The sequence below is a fragment of the Osmerus mordax genome, chromosome 6, assembly GCF_038355195.1.
Source record: "Osmerus mordax isolate fOsmMor3 chromosome 6, fOsmMor3.pri, whole genome shotgun sequence".
NCBI lineage: Eukaryota > Metazoa > Chordata > Actinopteri > Osmeriformes > Osmeridae > Osmerus > Osmerus mordax.
Window position 1 is genome coordinate 20202884 of NC_090055.1, and position 18502 is coordinate 20221385.

Below are 18502 nucleotides of genomic sequence, written 5' to 3' on the forward strand. Positions count from 1 at the left end.
TTTTTCCCCTCAGTCTCTTTCTCTCATTCTCTCCCTCTCTGGCTCTCCCCCCCCCCCCCCCCCCCGTCTAAATATGTCCTTCCATTAAATCAAACCCTAAAGCCTTCATCTCCTTCACAACAGTAGCTTCCATTATAACCTCTAGAGCCAGACAGGTACACAACAATATGTAATATCTATGTATGCGTGTGACAAATGTCATATCTATAACCACCCCCCCCATCCAGACACACACACGCACACTAGGCCTTCCTTCAAGTGACCGCTAGCTACCCAGCCAATTACCCAGAAGGCATAGCGAATGGTACTGTGGAGAAGCAGTAAATCGACGGAGGTATTTGTTCTGTCGTCCTTGGTTGGTGTCGGGGCGAAGAGTGATGAGTCTGCTTTCATCAGATATCTTTAATCTCAGCTCCTCAACCCCCCCCCCCCCCCCCCCCCCTTAATCCAGAGTCTGGGTTTAGGTTTTCACTTCCTACTGTGACCGTCACACCGTGATCAAAACATCCATCTGGTTACATTTTATTTGTTTTGGAGATGTTTTTATCTGTAGCGACACACAGATGTGTTTCTGAATGCTCTACAGTGCATGCACAGAGTCCAGCAGTATGTATCAGAACAGCATCAATCATCAGAAGCAGAGTTCTAACAGTCTCTCGGTGGTCAGAGTTAAGGAATAGTCTGTATTTACCAAACAGTGGAAAGTGACCACATCTCAACGTACAAGTCTTCTGTGGCTTGGATGGAAGCGTCTTCAAACTGAATATGTTGTTCGGCACATCTCGCTGGCAGCTGTCGCAGACTGCAGGAGTCACCTCTCATTAACTTTGACTGAAAACAACTCTGGGGTCTCCACTGTAAGAGGCTTGGTCCAACTAACAGGATTCAACTTCTGTTGTTTTCAGAGATCATTTACCTGGGATTAAATGTGTTTTCTCTTCCATGTCTTGGTTGATAGTAGACTGATTTGACTCTGGTGTTGCTGTAAAGTACTTCTTGTTTTCATATTGCGTGTTCTCTTATAGTATGTCTTGTTTTTACTGTTACACAACAAATTGGCCCTCTAGGGCTAAAGTAAAATTCTGCTTTACTTTATTTAACTGCTTTGATGCAGTGAGAGAAGGCAAGATTGTGCAGTGCGTTCATTGACAGAATTTGAGATTTTGCCTTCAGAAGTCTACTTAACAGTCTTTTCACATTCATCTTCAAATAACACACTGTGTTGCTATGTGACATATAGTATGTCTGTCATATAGGTCAGTGCACAACCGCAACGCGGCTGGCACAGTAGGCTATATGCTGTATGTATGTATACCGTATTTCTTCGATTAAACGCCGCCCTCAAATAAACGTTGCCCTCGATTAAAATCTGCACCAAAAAGCGAATTTCGGAGAATAGACGAGGTCAGCGGTAGTAATTGAAACCTGTGTTTTAATCAATACAGTTTGAAATGCAAAGTACACGACAGTCTAATTAGCTGCGTGATTCATTTGTCACAATGCCAGCAACGAAAGCATTGTAAGTGGGGTCTTTGTAAAACGGTTGTGAATGGTTCGCACTTATACTCCCGACTAAAGGTCGATTTATACTACTCCGACTCCGCTACGGACGGACGGAGTCGGACGGATTGGTTGAATTTATAGTACTCCGAAGGCTGTGGGCGCTGAACACATTTCACTGCCAGGAGAGTAGGTGGCGCTGCACTGCGATGCTAGCTAGGTTATCGAAAAGTCTGAGCAAATTTACAAATTAGCCGTTTCATCAATAAAATACGCACATTTTCAGTTGTAATAACTTACAGCAATGGCGGTCAAATGATTCTGTTCGTCTTGTTGGTCACGGCAACCATAGACATATGACGGTAACCCCGCCCCAGCCATATACATGGCCCCGGCCCCTGACGCAAGCGGTTCTTAATACGGACCAATCACAGCCAAGGAGTATCGGACGGATAGTGAGGAAAATCAGGAGGTGCACGTAGAGCTCTCCGAGGGGCTCGGAGAGGGCGTTCCACATCGGAGAGGGCGAGTAGTATAAATCGGCCTTAATTCGGCCTTTGTGTTTGACCTTGTCTATTCTTTGTTTGTCTATCGGCGCACTGCAGCTACAATTAACTAAATCTCTCACTAATTAAACGCCGCCCTCAAATAAACACAGACCTCGAATAAACGCCGCACCAAAAATGAACATTGTGTAATAAACGCTGCAGCGTTTAATCGAAGAAATGCTTCCACTAGCCTCCTCCTTTAGCTACATTCTTCTTCCTCTCCTACCCCTTCCTCCTCCTCTTCCTGTGTCTTCTTCATTTTTTGTGAGGTGGGGCTAATCCACTGATAGGTGCATAATAAGGATCAGTGTTTGGGGGGTTTGGGGGGCTGGTCCCCCTGGGAGGCCTAGCTCCTCAGGGTTTACTGTCTCCTCAGCATGCCAAGCCTTACAGCTGCTTGAGCCCACCCATCTCTCCATCCACCCCCACCATGTGGACCGAACCACTCTTCTCTCTCTCCACTCCTATAGTGTGGACCGAACCACTGTGGGCTCTGGGGGGTGGGGGACCTGCCTCACAGACCTCGGAAACTGCCTCACAGACATGGGAACCTGCCTCACAGACCTGGGGACCTGCCTCACAGACCTGCCTCACAGACCTGCCTCACAGACCTGGGGACCTGCCTCACAGACCTGGGAACCTGCCTCACAGACCTGCCTCACAGTCCTGGGGACCTGCCTCACAGACCTGCCTCACAGACCTGCCACACAGATCTGGGAACCTGCCTCACAGACCTGCCTCACAGACCTGGGGACCTGCCTCACAGACCTGCTTCACAGACCTGGGGACCTGCCTCACAGACCTGCCTCACAGACCTGGGGACCTGCCTCACAGACCTGGGGACCTACCTCACATACCTGTCTCACAGACCTGGGGACCTGCCTCACTGACAGGCCTCACAGACCTGGGAACTTGCCTCACAGACCTGCCTCACAGACCTGGGGACCTGCCTCACAGACCTGCCTCACAGACCTGCCTCACAGACCTGCCTCAGACCTGGGAACGTCTCCATCCATCTCTCCCTCTTCTCCCTCTTCTCTCCATCCCTCTCCTTCTCTCATTCCCTCTCTCGTCCCTCTGCTTTCTGGTACTCTCCCTGCATGGTTTGTTATGGTAATGAAAGGCCAGAGGGGGAGAGAGAGGGGGTGGTAGGGGGCGAGAGAAAGAGGGGCTTGGGCTGTGGAGAGGATGGGGGGTGGTAGGAAGAGGGAGGGGGGAGGAAGTGGGGGGGGAGGGGGGTGGTAGAGGGACGGAGAGAGAGAGGGGGAAGGTAGGGGGAGAGAGGAAGGGTGGTGGTAGGTGGAGGGAGAGAGGGAGGTAGGGGGAGGGAGGGGAGGGGGGGAGGTGAAATGAAGCGTTGCACTCACAAACAGGGAATGCACTGGAGCAGAAGCTTTGTGTGTGTATGTGTGTGTGTACGTGTGTGTGTAAGTGTGTGGGTGTGTACGTGTGTGTGGGTGTGTGACCCTGGGGCAAGCATGATAGAGAGAGCCAGGTCCACGTGCTGTGGGAGAACCCTGTTGCCTGTAGACAGCCGTGTGTGTGTTGTGTGTGTGTGTGTGTGTGTGGACCGCACGTTTGTTATGTCATTACATCATCATCTGCCAGGCAGTTTGTTGTTGAGCATGTGTGTGCCTCTCTTCGTGTAAAACAGCAGTCTCACAAATTCTCTCTTTCTCTGTTTGTCTCTCTTTCCATCCCCCCTGCCCGCTCTCACTCACTCTTTCATTCTCTATCTTCCCTCTCTGATTCACTCTCTCTCTTTATCTGACTCTGTTTGCTCAGTGCATCCTGTTTGCAAAGCCTGGTACAATAGACTGACGCTACGAGTCAAAGGCCATTCCGTCTCCCTGTAAAGTGGCCTTTGGTATTTTCGTGATCGAAAATCATATTCCAGACATTTACACGTCCTAACTTGATAGAATAATAGTCTTAATCCAAGACAAACATGGCTACCCCACCATGACACCATCCCCCTAGTACTTTCTGTCTCCCCCCTAGTACTTCCTGTCTCCTCCCCCTAGTACTTCCTGTCTCATCCCCCTAGTACTTCATGTCACCTCCCCCTAGTACTTCCTGTCTCATCCCCCTAGTACTTCATGTCACCTCCCCCTAGTACTTCCTGTCTCATCCCCCTAGTACTTCCTGTCTCCCCCCTAGTACTTCCTGTCTCATCCCCCTAGTACTTCCTGTCTCATCCCCCTAGTACTTCATGTCACCTCCCCCTAGTACTTCCTGTCTCATCCCCCTAGTACTTCCTGTCTTATCCCCCTAGTACTTCCTGTCTCCTCCCCCTATTACTTCCTGTTTCCTCCCCTCTCCTCGGCTGTGCCTCACAACATCACAGCAGAACATCTGTAGAAGTTATGCCGTTTTACCGTCATGATATTAATAGAGTTTGTGTGGAGCTTCTGCTGGCCTGGGTCAGTGAAGACTCCCTCCGCTCTCCATGAACATTCTGGACATTTTTGCTATTGTGCTTCCTGAAGGAGAGGGGTGACCCTGTCCACTCACAGCAGCCCTCCTCTGCAGACCTCCGCTGACCTCCGCTGACCTCTGGGCTCCTCTGACCTCTGGGCTCCTCTGACCTCTGGGCTCCTCTGACCTCTGGGCTCCTGTGGCGTTGGCACGGCTCCTGGAGCAGTCCAGCAGACTCAGTGTGTTATCACTGTTATCATTCAGTGTTATTATGTTACAATTCAGTTTTATTATGTTATCATTCAGTGTTATCACTGTTATCATTCAGTGTTATTATGTTATCATTCAGTGTTATCACTGTTATCATTCAGTGTTATTACTGTTATCATTCACTGTTATCATTCAGTGTTATTACTGTTATCATTCAGTGTTATTATGTTATCTGGGGGCTGTGGGCATGGGCTGGGGGCTGGAGGCTGGGGGCTGGAGGCTGGGGGCTGGAGGCTGGGGGCTGGGGGCATTGGCTGGGGAGACCTCACTACCACAGGCTGAACACAGTCATGCATCAAGACCAGACAGAAAAATAAAAATGTGCAAATGGATGTTAAAACAGATATCCAGACTTCAGAGTCAGCACTCTAAGATGCAGGTGTCAGTTTAAGTCTAAGAGCAGCGGAGCGTGGGAGGGGCGTGTAGTTCTATAAAGAGGATGTGAGCATGGAGGCAGGAGTGAGAAGAGGTAGGATAACAGACAGTCCACAGGAACATGTTCTAATAGAACATGTTCTGAATAGGACCATTCAGTTATGCGTGAACAAGCCTTGGACTTTTAAATATTCACAAGCCGCCAGCTCTTTCTGGGGTGGATCATTCTCTGAAGATGGGGGTATTAATTCTTAACTGCCTTTTCGCCTTCCTAAAATTAGACATCGAACCCTCTGAAAGAACATTTAACTTCAGTTCCATCAGTGGTAGGAGAGAGAAAGCTTTAACTTGCTGAAGGGCATCAGTTGTGGCTCTCTAGATACCAGATTGTGTTTATGTGAATCTATGGACCTGTGACAGAGATGAAATCACAAGAACAATCTTAGAATACCTTACGTTTCTCTCCAGCCTCTCTCCAGCCTTTCTCCAGCCTTTCTCCAGCCTCTCTCCGGCCTCTCTCCAGTCTCTCCAGCCTCTCTCCAGCCTCTCTCCGGCCTCTCTCCAGCCTCTCTGACTCTTTTCTTCCTTTTCCTCTTCTGTCCTGTCCTTAATAGGTGTCAGCTGCAGTTCTTGTAATCTACCAAAGCTACACACACAGACACACACACACATAGACACACACACACACACATACTCCTTGAGAGTGAGAGTCCCATCCCCTCAGCCCCTCAGCCCCCCAGTCCCTCAGCCCCCCAGTCCCCCAGTCCTTCAGCCCCTCATCCCCCCAGCCCCTCGTCCCCCAGCCCCTCAGCCCCCCAGTCCTTCAGCCCCCCAGCCCCTCAGCCCCCCAGCCCCCCAGTCCCTCAGCCCCCCAGTCCCTTAGCCACCCAGTCCCTCAGCCACCCAGCCTCTCAGCCCCCCTGCTCCAGTTGCAGTGGCAGGTGGCTCTTGGGGGTTTGTGTTAACGTGGCTCAACAGCTGCCCAAAGGAGCCTGACCCCCCCCCCCCCCCCCTCCACCCCCCAACCCCAGCGGGTGTATTTAGGGGGGGTGCAAGGTTAGGGGGTTCTCCCTCAAGCGTGCCGCATCACCCCTCATCCCCCAACTCCTCCCCCACACCAACCCCCACCTCCCCCAAATCCCCCCCCCCAGCAGATGCTGTTTGAGATCCACAGGTGGTGGAGTGTCTTTCAGTACAAGAGGGAAGATCTCCTCTAGAAGCTGGATCTCTTCCTTCTTCCTTCTCTGTGTCTGTGGTAATATGCTGGTCTCCTAACATACTAATAACATTTCTCAGCATTCACGTGCAATTATATTTATTTAGCGGGCGCTTGTATCCATCTAACCTGTTGCATGTAGACGACTGTGTGTCATGATGGTGTTTGGCAGTGATCTGTGTGTTAGTTCAGTGTGTGAGAGTGCAGCTGGAAGTGGATGGTGCTGCCCTGCGTTCCTGTTCCCTCTCCACCCAATCAGACACCGGCTCCAGCTCCCTCCTGATCCCAGAGGACTAGATCCGCCTCCTTCAGCATCTTTTAAACACTCTACCAACACAGAGTCTGATGCCTTGTCCAGGGGTGAAAGTTTAAGAGACCCGTGTCTAGGAGGGGGGTCGGGGGGCTTCTAAGAGAAAGAGAGAGAGAGAGAGGGGGGGGTGGCTTTAACATGCCGGCTTGCTAATCTCTATGGTTCGTCCAAGATGTATTCTTTGAGATGTTGAGTTAGTGATAACACGATCGGAAACATGTTTTGTCCCGTGTTGGGCCTACGGCTCGTTTTAACGTTAAAAGTAGTTGTCGGTATGTTTCCGGTGATAAGTTTCTGCGGGTGTGACTGGAAGTTGTCTATCACAAACTGGAAGTGACAACACCTCGAAATACGAGGTCGTCCCTTAAGCTGCCCCCTCAAATAAAACCATTTCATGGGCTATACATAAAAACTAAACAATTCGCATATTGTGGACACAACATGTTAGCAGTGACTAAACCGCCGTGTGGACTGTTCTCAGTGAATTGTTCATTTCTAGCGGATGAATCCATTCGGAATCGAGGTAAATTCTTCACTTGTGTCGGATATAGCGATTGCAGTTTTTAACGCGTCTAGTCCGTTGAACATAATCCTGGTTATTACGCACTTACGTTGTATTTTAGTTGGATATTTGTGTTGATATAAACACAGTTTGGAGACAGATCTAATCTGTACCATTTAATGCACCCCTCTCTGATTATGGACCATTCCAGTCCGGCCAGCTTGGGACCTTCTGCACAATGAGCATACCGTGATCAGCTGTTGTGTCTGTGTGACTAACTTCCCGTACCTCGGCCCCTGGTTCGCTTTCTCACTCTGCCTCCAACGCTGCGGCTCCTGTCTAGTGGGAACTCTTGCCGGTGCTGTAGCCGCGAGAGTTTCCCCACAACAGATTCGCCTATTCACCGCGTGATTTACTAATTTATTTTATAAAGTACCGACGGGGTAGCGGCTCGGCGGAGTTGCCAGCGTTTTCCACTTGGAAACAGGGAGCGCGCTACGGAGCACCGGGAGTGACTCAACCAAGTTTTTTTCCTCCTTACCGCCTGAGGAATGAAAAGACTGTGTGAAAGGGAAACCAAAAAAAGCACTTGATTGAATGAGCAAAATGGAAAGCAAAGATACCGATGTGGAAGGACAAGCACTGCCAGGAGCAACATGTAAGTGCTTTCGTATTATTAGTAAGATAGATATTTTTAATTATAAGGTTGTTGGTGTGTATAGGCAGCGTTCCGACTGTTCTTGATTCAGATTTCAGACACGTCTCTGCTGTCTCACATCTCCGTTCTCCAGTGAACCATTACCGACAGTGATACACTGACTGTACTATGGAGTGTTGAGGAATTCAAAAATATAAATCTTAGTCAAATGTGTCTTCTCAGCCTGAAAACTGTTAATTCTAGAACCTGCATCGGCTATCACGCAGATGTCCAATTTATTACAAGTAACCCTCTGCACACAGGCTTAAATCCACCAACAGCTTTACATTAATGTAGGGCAGCATAGCTTACAGGAACTCGTTTAGAAAGATCAGACATTATACTGGTGTCCTGCTAATTCTAATCCCTTTGACAACAAAGGAAACGTGCTTGATGTCGTTTAAATGATACTGTTCTGTTAGATCCCTGACGTCTTGTAATTCACACCGCATATTTTCTAAACAGTGCGCGCTCACCGCGTTCACCTTCCATGGCGGCAGCGTGCACCCGAGTATGAACATTATGATAACACAGACCGCTCTTGATGAGGTCATCGCGCCCCCCCCCCACTCCCCCACCTTCCCCGCGTGTTTACGTTATGCGGTCACTAGTCAGGCATGCGCTCCCCCGATCGCCGCACAGAGACACCAATCAACCGGACGTGACATTGGACGTCAGGCAGTGTAGCGGGAGTCCTCACACCTCTACTTCCCGCGTGGGGGGGGGGGGGGGGGGGGACATGGTGCTGCAGCCTCCACTAGTGACCTCTGCCCCCTGTGGGGAGGTTGTTACCGTGGTTCCCCGTGGGGCTCAAAGTGGCGTGATCTTCCGTCCTGCTGTGTGGGAGCTGATGGAATGTGGGGGCGGGGGGGCACTTGGAGAGAGGTGTTTAAGTGTGTGTGTGTGTAAGAGGGAGAGAAAGAGAATGCGTGTGAGAGAGTGGATATGTGTGTGTTTGAGAAAGACCGTGTGTGAGAGTAAATGTGTGTGTGAGAGGATGTGTGTGTGTGCGTATGAGAGAGTGTGTGTGTGTGTGTGTGGGTCAGGCTGCTGGGTTGTTTTGGCCCAGACCCAGACAGGAGGTACTTGGCCCCACCCTGCTGGAGGGAACCCTGACCAGACCTCCTCCTCACCCCTTCCTCTCCTGGAGGTCTAGCTCCGCACCAGGCTCCTGAAGGAGCTTCATCGATGACAGGCGTGCTTACATTTACATTTAGTCATTTAGCAGACGCTCTTATCCAGAGCGACTTACAGTAAGTACAGGGACATTCCCCCCGAGGCAAGTAGGGTGAAGTGCCTTGCCCAAGGACAAAACATCATTTGGCGTGGCTGGGAATCGAACTGGCAACCTTCAAATTACTAGCCCGACTCCCTCACCGTTCAGCCATCTGACTCCCTTCTGCTTAACACACACTCAGGCTCTGCAGGTTCCCCGGGAGAGGGGGCAGCTTACTGGGAGAGCTTTTGTCTACAGATCAAATTGTAGGTTCAAATTCCCCCCTGTACGTCGCTCTGGATGTAACGGTAGGATGGTAACGTAAGTATCTTCATACAGGAAACAGGAAGTAGGCCGTCCCAGCAGCCGTCGTTTGTGAAGAAATGGTTGTTGTTTGAGGGAGCATTCTGCTGTGGATGGTGATGCATGGCTGAAGCTGTCAGATGCAGCCTCTCTGTTGTCACACAGCCCGCCTCCTCCACCCTGGGCTGGAAGAACCAGAAGCTGGATCTGATATCTGGCTTGTGATTCATGAGAACCAGAGTTGCAGACTGCACAATGAGAGGGCTCATGTAGACTGAGGGACCCAGTTCTCTGTCACATACCTCAGGCATGTCGAGCCGCATATTTGTCAAGCCTGACTGACTGGTGTGGTTTTTGGGGGGTGGAGGGGGGGCGGAGGATTAGGCTGGGTGTTGTGTGTGTGTGTGTGTGCGTCTTCCATTCCCTAACAAAGATGCTACTGTATCTGATGGGATGGGTCTCTGGGGGGGAAGTATTGTCCAAGGACACACTGTGAGGAGGTGGAGATGGTGTTCACCCATAGGTCGGGTGGGGGTGAGGGTTGGAGGATTGTGGTGTGCAACCTTCCTTCACACTTCTTCACAGGACAGCCTGTTGTTGATACAAGTCCGAGTTGTTGTCTAGCTTTAGAGTTTGGTTCTGGTTCTGAAATGAACTCTGAACTCTTCCTAGAACCCAGTCTGGGGTCAGAACCAGAGAACACTAGCCAGATTAGTGCACATACCACCAAGGCTGAGGCCTTACCACAGCGGCCTGGGTTCAAATCCGTCCCGGGCTGGTTGCTGCATAGCCTTACTCTCTCTCTCTTCCTCTCTCTCTCTCTTCCCCACGCTTCCTGCCCTTCTCACTGTAAAAACAAGAAAGGCAGAAATATAATCCATCAGAGACGAGGAGTGATATCTGACCAGCAGGGAGTCCTTTCAGGCAGGCAGAAGATCTGCTGTGTCAGGACTTCTGAAGGACATCTTTTAATCCCTTTTGTCTTCGGGCCTGCCGGCCTCTCGTTCCTCTGGGCCTCTCTCGTTCCTCTGGGCCTCTCTCGTTCCTCTGGGCCTCTCTCGTTCCTCCCGGCCTCTCTCGTTCCTCTGGGCCTCTCTCGTTCCTCTGGGCCTCTCTCGTTCCTCCCGGCCTCTCTCGTTCCTCCCGGCCTCTCGTTCCTCTGGGCCTCTCTCGTTCCTCCCGGCCTCTCTCGTTCCTCTGGGCCTCTCTCGTTCCTCTGGGCCTCTCTCGTTCCTCCGGGCCTCTCTCGTTCCTCCCGGCCTCTCTCGTTCCTCCCGGCCTCTCTCGTTCCTCCCGGCCTCTCTCGTTCCTCCCGGCCTCTCTCGTTCCTCCCGGCCTCTCTCGTTCCTCCCGGCCTCTCTCGTTCCTCCCGGCCTCTCTCGTTGCTGGCGAGGCCTGGCGCTGTCCTGCTGAACACGTCCACCTACTACGTCCCAGGCGTTTGTAACGAGCGTCTATGCCGACCGGATGAAGAGAAGGGATGTTTGGACGCGTGCATTGGGCAAACGCGGTGTCTGTATAGTGACTGTGCTCAGACGCAGTGTCTGTATAGTGACTGTGCTCAGACACAGTGTCTGTATAGTGACTGTGCTCAGACACAGTGTCTGTATAGTGACTGTGCTCAGACGCAGTGTCTGTATAGTGACTGTGCTCAGACGCAGTGTCTGTATAGTGACTGTGCTCAGACGCAGTGTCTGTATAGTGACTGTGCTCAGACACAGTGTCTGTATAGTGACTGTGCTCAGACACAGTGTCTGTATAGTGACTGTGCTCAGACGCAGTGTCTGTATAGTGACTGTGCTCAGTCACAGTGTCTGTATAGTGACTGTGCTCAGTCACAGTGTCTGTATAGTGACTGTGCTCAGACACAGTGTCTGTATAGTGACTGTGCTCAGACACAGTGTCTGTATAGTGACTGTGCTCAGACACAGTGTCTGTATAGTGACTGTGCTCAGTCACAGTGTCTGTATAGTGACTGTGCTCAGACACAGTGTCTGTATAGTGACTGTGCTCAGTCACAGTGTCTGTATAGTGACTGTGCTCAGACGCAGTGTCTGTATAGTGACTGTGCTCAGACGCAGTGTCTGTATAGTGACTGTGCTCAGTCACAGTGTCTGTATAGTGACTGTGCTCAGTCACAGTGTCTGTATAGTGACTGTGCTCAGTCACAGTGTCTGTATAGTGACTGTGCTCAGACGCAGTGTCTGTATAGTGACTGTGCTCAGACGCAGTGTCTGTATAGTGACTGTGCTCAGACGCAGTGTCTGTATAGTGACTGTGCTCAGACGCAGTGTCTGTATAGTGACTGTGCTCAGACGCAGTGTCTGTATAGTGACTGTGCTCAGACGCAGTGTCTGTATAGTGACTGTGCTCAGACGCAGTGTCTGTATAGTGACTGTGCTCAGACGCAGTGTCTGTATAGTGACTGTGCTCAGTCACAGTGTCTGTATAGTGACTGTGCTCAGACACAGTGTCTGTATAGTGACTGTGCTCAGACGCAGTGTCTGTATAGTGACTGTGCTCAGACGCAGTGTCTGTATAGTGACTGTGCTCAGACGCAGTGTCTGTATAGTGACTGTGCTCAGACGCAGTGTCTGTATAGTGACTGTGCTCAGACGCAGTGTCTGTATAGTGACTGTGCTCAGTCACAGTGTCTGTATAGTGACTGTGCTCAGTCACAGTGTCTGTATAGTGACTGTGCTCAGACGCAGTGTCTGTATAGTGACTGTGCTCAGACGCAGTGTCTGTATAGTGACTGTGCTCAGACGCAGTGTCTGTATAGTGACTGTGCTCAGTCACAGTGTCTGTATAGTGACTGTGCTCAGTCACAGTGTCTGTATAGTGACTGTGCTCAGTCACAGTGTCTGTATAGTGACTGTGCTCAGACACAGTGTCTGTATAGTGACTGTGCTCAGACACAGTGTCTGTATAGTGACTGTGCTCAGTCACAGTGTCTGTATAGTGACTGTGCTCAGACACAGTGTCTGTATAGTGACTGTGCTCAGACACAGTGTCTGTATAGTGACTGTGCTCAGACGCAGTGTCTGTATAGTGACTGTGCTCAGACGCAGTGTCTGTATAGTGACTGTGCTCAGTCACAGTGTCTGTATAGTGACTGTGCTCAGTCACAGTGTCTGTATAGTGACTGTGCTCAGTCACAGTGTCTGTATAGTGACTGTGCTCAGACACAGTGTCTGTATAGTGACTGTGCTCAGACACAGTGTCTGTATAGTGACTGTGCTCAGTCACAGTGTCTGTATAGTGACTGTGCTCAGACACAGTGTCTGTATAGTGACTGTGCTCAGACACAGTGTCTGTATAGTGACTGTGCTCAGACACAGTGTCTGTATAGTGACTGTGCTCAGTCACAGTGTCTGTATAGTGACTGTGCTCAGACACAGTGTCTGTATAGTGACTGTGCTCAGACACAGTGTCTGTATAGTGACTGTGCTCAGACACAGTGTCTGTATAGTGACTGTGCTCAGACACAGTGTCTGTATAGTGACTGTGCTCAGACACAGTGTCTGTATAGTGACTGTGCTCAGCTGGGCTATGGAAATGTCAACCTCGTCGTCAGGGAATTCTCATTGATCAGCCTCATTGTCACACGTCATCACCTGAGCATGTTGCTGGAGGCAAACATTGGCAAACGGTTCGAATACTGAATGTGATTTGCACATGTGTAATGATGTTAAAATTTTGTTGATAGCTATGATGTTGATACCTAAACAGTATCAATATCATAAGAGGCAGTGTCCTGGACTCCTGGTACGACCCAGTACTATAGTATGCATACTACACAGTACTCTAGCATGCATACTACACAGTACTCTAGTATGCAGACTACCCAGTACTCTAGTATGCATATTAACCAGTACTCTAGTGCTGCAAACTACTATAGCGATTGTTGAAGTGCACCCTGCTGGTTTCTACATCTAAATTGGAGCAGAAATGTGTTGCTGTGTGCCGACAAGCTACCAGCACAAAAATAATTCAGTACCTTTGAACAGTTCAATTAGCTTGTGAAGCGAAATGAAGAAATGCAGCCAATTTTCTGTCTTTCTTTGAGAAAGGGAGGGAGTTTGTGTTACATAATCTCATTGATAATTTTCCGGCCTTTGTTTTTCTAATCTCATCCTGATACAGTGGACAAAGATGTCCAATCAGACAGAAGGCTCCACTGGGAATAATCCGGTTAATTCCACATGTACAGTTGCAACCGAAGATTATGTTACCAACCAAGTGCCGGTTTCCCAATATAAAAATAATCTGTTTTAAAGTTTTGGAGGATACGCATATTTAAAAGGATCAGGCCAACCACAGCCCCCCCCCCCCAGGTTGAGAGAGCAGAGGGGGAGGATGGAGCAGACAGGAAGGAACATGTCTTCCTGTCAGGACGATGACCGTGTGATGGAGGGCTCATGGGCCAGGCTGGAGGGGAGAGAGGGAGTTAGGAGAGGGGGAGTTAGGAGGGGAGAGAGGGAGTTAGGAGAGGGGGAGTTAGGAGGGGAGAGAGGGAGTTAGGAGAGGGGGAGGTAGGAGGGGAGAGAGGGAGTTAGGAGATGGGGAGTTAGGAGGGGAGAGAGGGAGTTAGGAGGGGAGAGCGGGAGTTATGAGGGGAGAGGGGGAGTTAGGAGGGGAGAGAGGGAGTTAGGAGAGGGGGAGTTAGGAGGGGAGAGAGGGAGTTAGGAAGGGAGAGAGGGAGTTAGGAGGGGAGTGAGGGAGTTAGGAGAGGGGAGTTAGGAGGGGAGAGAGGGAGTTAGGAGAGGGGGAGTTAGGAGGGGAGAGAGGGAGTTAGGAGGGGAGAGCGGGAGTTATGAGGGGAGAGGGGGAGTTAGGAGGGGAGAGGGGGAGTCAGGAGGGAGAGGGGGAGTCAGGAGAGGGGCTCTTTACTACATGAAAGAATGGGACCAAAACCCTCACTCAGCACTTCATGTAAATTCCTTGTTGGTGGAGGCAGGAATGTGTCCAGGCGGGTTAGAGGGCTGAGGAGGGGACAGGAGTGTGTCCAGGCGGGTTAGAGGGCTGAGGAGGGGACAGGAATGTGTCCAGGCGGGTTAGAGGGCTGAGGAGGGGACAGGAATGTGTCCAGGCGGGTTAGAGGGCTGAGGAGGGGACAGGAATGTGTCCAGGCGGGTTAGAGGGCTGAGGAGGGGACAGGAATGTGTCCAGGCGGGTTAGAGGGCTGAGGAGGGGACAGGAATGTGTCCAGGCGGGTTAGAGGGCTGAGGAGGGGACAGGAGTGTGTCCAGGCGGGTTAGAGGGCTGAGGAGGGGACAGGAGTGTGTCCAGGCGGGTTAGAGGGCTGAGGAGGGGACAGGAATGTGTCCAGGCGGGTTAGAGGGCTGAGGAGGGGACAGGAGTGACGGAAGCTCTGGCAGGGTGGGGGCGTTTGAAGTCTGCTCTTTTAACAACAAGCAGGTCTGCTGGAGAGACTCTCTCAAGGATTACAATGGAAGGGGGTTTCACTCTCTGGTGAAGAGGGGCCCCTCTGTGTGTGGGTGTGTGCGTGTTTGAAACTCTAGGCATTGTCTTCATGGTGGCGTATTTCCCTCACAACAGAAGAGGTGTAGCTTTTGCACTGCTGTGAATGGTAGAGAGAGAGATGGGGAGGGGGGGAGGGAGGACAGAGGTTAGGGAGGAGAGATAGGAGAGAGAGTACGAGGGATGGTTTGAAAGAGGACATTTAAGGAGAGAGAGTCGGGGAGATAGTCAAAATGAGAGAGAGAGATTGAGACAGAGAGAGATAGAAAGAGAGAGGTCGACCCGAGCACAATCTCTCTAAACACTGTTGTTAGTGTTGGCTGTGGCCGACTTGGTCTCTTCTTCAGTTGAAGTAGCTCTCTCTCCTCCAGAGGAGGCCCCCTGTAGAGGCTGACAGGCATTGTTGGACGTAATTTAGGTTTCCTTGCTTTAGGAGCTTGTTCTCCTGTTGCTAATTCTCTCTGTGAAGCTCTTCCCCATTCATATTCATGCTGCTTCCCCCCTGGCCCATCTACCGTCGTCAGAGTTAAGAGTTTGTCAGGGTGGTTGAGACAGCAGCTTGGTTAACACATCCACAGATGTAGAAAACCTCTCCTCATGTTCCCTCAGGACTGGGCCTTGGCTGTAGCTCTCAGTGGAGATCGTACGGTCAGAGAAGTGGGGTGTTATTTCTGTGGCGTTTGAGGGCCTTTGTGTTCAACCAGGTCTGTGTTTTGGAGCGGAGCCTGTTGAAACACGATGGTGGTGGACCACACCTTGCTCCTGCAATGCCTCACTGCAGACACTCCCACATGACAATGACACTCTGAAACACGTGTTGTGGTGTAAACGTCAACATTAACCAGACTTCTTTAGTGGACAAAGTGGTGACAAGCATGCTGACCTCCAGACACAAGGAGCCCTGGAAGCCCTTCCTCCTCTCCCCCTTTCTCTCCCCCTCTCTCTCCCTTCCCCTGCAGGGGATTCCTGAGACTGTACAGCTGTACCCCGCTTTGATGTACTAACACAGACTCACACACAGACACGCACACAGGACTAGGGGAGGGAGGTCAGGTGGCTGGATGCCATAGCAACGGCCTGCCACCTCCACACATCCCAGAATAACCCAGACAGCCTGCTGTCTGTCGTGAGAAAGATCCAGGCTAATATTAGTCTGGACCGGCTCTGCTATAGGCCAGGGTCCAGGTGTCATGGCCACACCCCCAGACACCCCCTCACAGCAGAGAGACTCTGGAGCTGGCGGCCATCTTGTCAAGTCCACAGGGACACTAAACCCACCGATACTCTTTCACGGTGAGACTGGATTTGAACCCAATGAACCAAGTGAGGTCCGTACAGGAACCTCGTTTGTTGAGTTTGGTGTGGCAGACTTGACTGACCTCTGACCTAAACACCATCCAACACGTGGGGTCAGTTCTAACACCATCTGCAGGCCAGCTGGAATCACCCAAACTCCACAATGATCTTGTGGCTGAATGGGACATATCCCCACAGACACACTCCAAGACCTCGTGGACAGCCTTCCCAGGACGGGCAGCTGTCATGGCCACCTGGGGGGCATTCAGAATGGGATGAGATAAAAGCTCCTGTAGGTGTAATGTGTATGTGTACCAATGCCTATATATGCCCAATGTCGATATAGTGTAGATCTGATCTGATTCACAGCCTGTATGAGGGCTCTGCTAGCAGAGTGCTGGTCTCTCCTCTCCTGTAGCAGAGTGCTGGTCTCTCCTCTAGCAGAGTCCTGGTCTCTCCTCTAGCAGAGTGCTGGTCTCTCTTCTAGCAGAGTCTTGGTCTCTCCTCTCCTCTAGCAGGGTGCTGGTCTCTCCTCTCCTCTAGCAGAGTGCTGGTCTCTCCTCTCCTCTAGCAGAGTGCTGGTCTCTCCTGTCCTCTAGCAGAGTGCTGGTCTCTCCTCTCCTGTAGCAGAGTGCTGGTCTCTCCTCTAGCAGAGTCCTGGTCTCTCCTCTCCTGTAGCAGAGTGCTGGTCTCTCCTCTCCTCTAGCAAAGTGCTGGTCTCTCCTCTAGCAGAGTCCTGGTCTCTCCTCTCCTGTAGCAGAGTGCTGGTCTCTCCTCTCCTGTAGCAGAGTGCTGGTCTCTCCTCTAGCAGAGTCCTGGTCTCTCCTCTAGCAGAGTGCTGGTCTCTCCTCTCCTGTAGCAGAGTGCTGGTCTCTCCTCTTTTGTAGCAGAGTGCTGGTCTCTCCTCTAGCAGAGTCCTGGTCTCTCCTCTAGCAGAGTGCTGGTCTCTCTTCTAGCAGAGTCTTGGTCTCTCCTCTCCTCTAGCAGGGTGCTGGTCTCTCCTCTCCTGTAGCAGAGTGCTGGTCTCTCCTCTCCTCTAGCAGAGTGCTGGTCTCTCCTCTCCTCTAGCAGAGTGCTGGTCTCTCCTCTCCTGTAGCAGAGTGCTGGTCTCTCCTCTAGCAGAGTCCTGGTCTCTCCTCTCCTGTAGCACAGTGCTGGTCTCTCCTCTCCTCTAGCAAAGTGCTGGTCTCTCCTCTCCTCTAGCAGAGTCCTGGTCTCTCCTCTAGCAGAGTGCTGGTCTCTCCTCTCCTCTAGCAGAGTGCTGGTCTCTCCTCGAGCAGAGTGCTGGTCTCTCTTCTAGCAGAGTGCTCGTCTCTCCTCTAGCAGAGTGCTGGTCTCTCTTCTAGCAGGGTGCTGGTCTCTCCTCTAGCAGAGTGCTGGTCTCTACTCTCCTCTAGCAGAGTGCTGGTCTCTACTCTCCTCTAGCAGAGTCTTGGTCTCTCCTCTCCTCTAGCAGAGTCCTGGTCTCTCCTCTAGCAGAGTCCTGGTCTCTCCTCTAGCAGAGTCTTGGTCTCTCCTCTCCTCTAGCAGAGTGCTGGTCTCTCCTGTAGCAGAGTCCTGGTCTCTCCTCTAGCAGAGTGCTGGTCTCTCCTCGAGCAGAGTGCTGGTCTCTCCTCTAGCAGAGTGCTGGTCTCTCCTCTAGCAGAGTCCTGGTCTCTCCTCTAGCAGAGTCCTGGTCTCTACTCTCCTCTAGCAGAGTCTTGGTCTCTCCTCTCCTCTAGCAGAGTGCTGGTCTCTCCTCTCCTCTAGCAGAGTGCTGGTCTCTCCTCTCCTTTAGCAAGGGTGCTGGTCTCTCCTCTCACTGTGAAAGGACACAGCCCTGTGGCTGGTTGCTCTCTTGTGGAAACTAAATTACAGATCTTGCCGGGACTGTTAAGCCTCCGAGCCACACTAATAAGGACTGTGGGATCCCTAATTGTATGTTTTGTGTTTTTGAAGACCAGTGCTGGTATCGGTGTGTGTGTTCCTGAGGTAGTGACTGTGAGAAAGACTGTGTTTGAGTAACCAGCTGTACCCCCTAGCTCCCTCAGAGCGCCCTGACACACCCCAACCCCCTCTGAACAACAACAAGCTCACGATGCAGGGTTTCCCACAGAAAATGTGTTAGTTGGTGGTAGGATGGGGTTTGCCGTCAGACCGGGGCGGGGGGTTTGCAACACACGGCAGGCGTTTGTTGCTTAGGCGGCCGCCTTAGCTGCTAAGTGCTGCGGGAAACCCTGCGATGACACAACAATGTTAACAACGTGTCTGGCAGGCTAGCGTCTCTCAGTATCTCCACCAAGCTGTGTGTTTGCACGTGTGTGCTGTGTTAGTACGCGCGTTCATGCTTGTATGTGTGCATGTGTGTTTCTGTACGTGTTTGTGTGT

The 18502-nt window shown here is 51.3% G+C and overlaps 1 protein-coding gene across 1 annotated transcript in view; it reads left to right on the forward strand.

Annotated features, from left to right (window-relative positions):
- The first annotated feature begins 7427 nt into the window (after positions 1-7427).
- map7d1a (MAP7 domain containing 1a) overlaps positions 7428-18502 on the forward strand; it is a 53688-nt gene continuing 42613 nt past the window's right edge. Inside the window, 1 exon segment of the mRNA XM_067238804.1 lies at positions 7428-7797. Within this exon segment, the coding sequence (XP_067094905.1) occupies positions 7737-7797 (61 nt within the window). The 5' untranslated portion in view covers positions 7428-7736.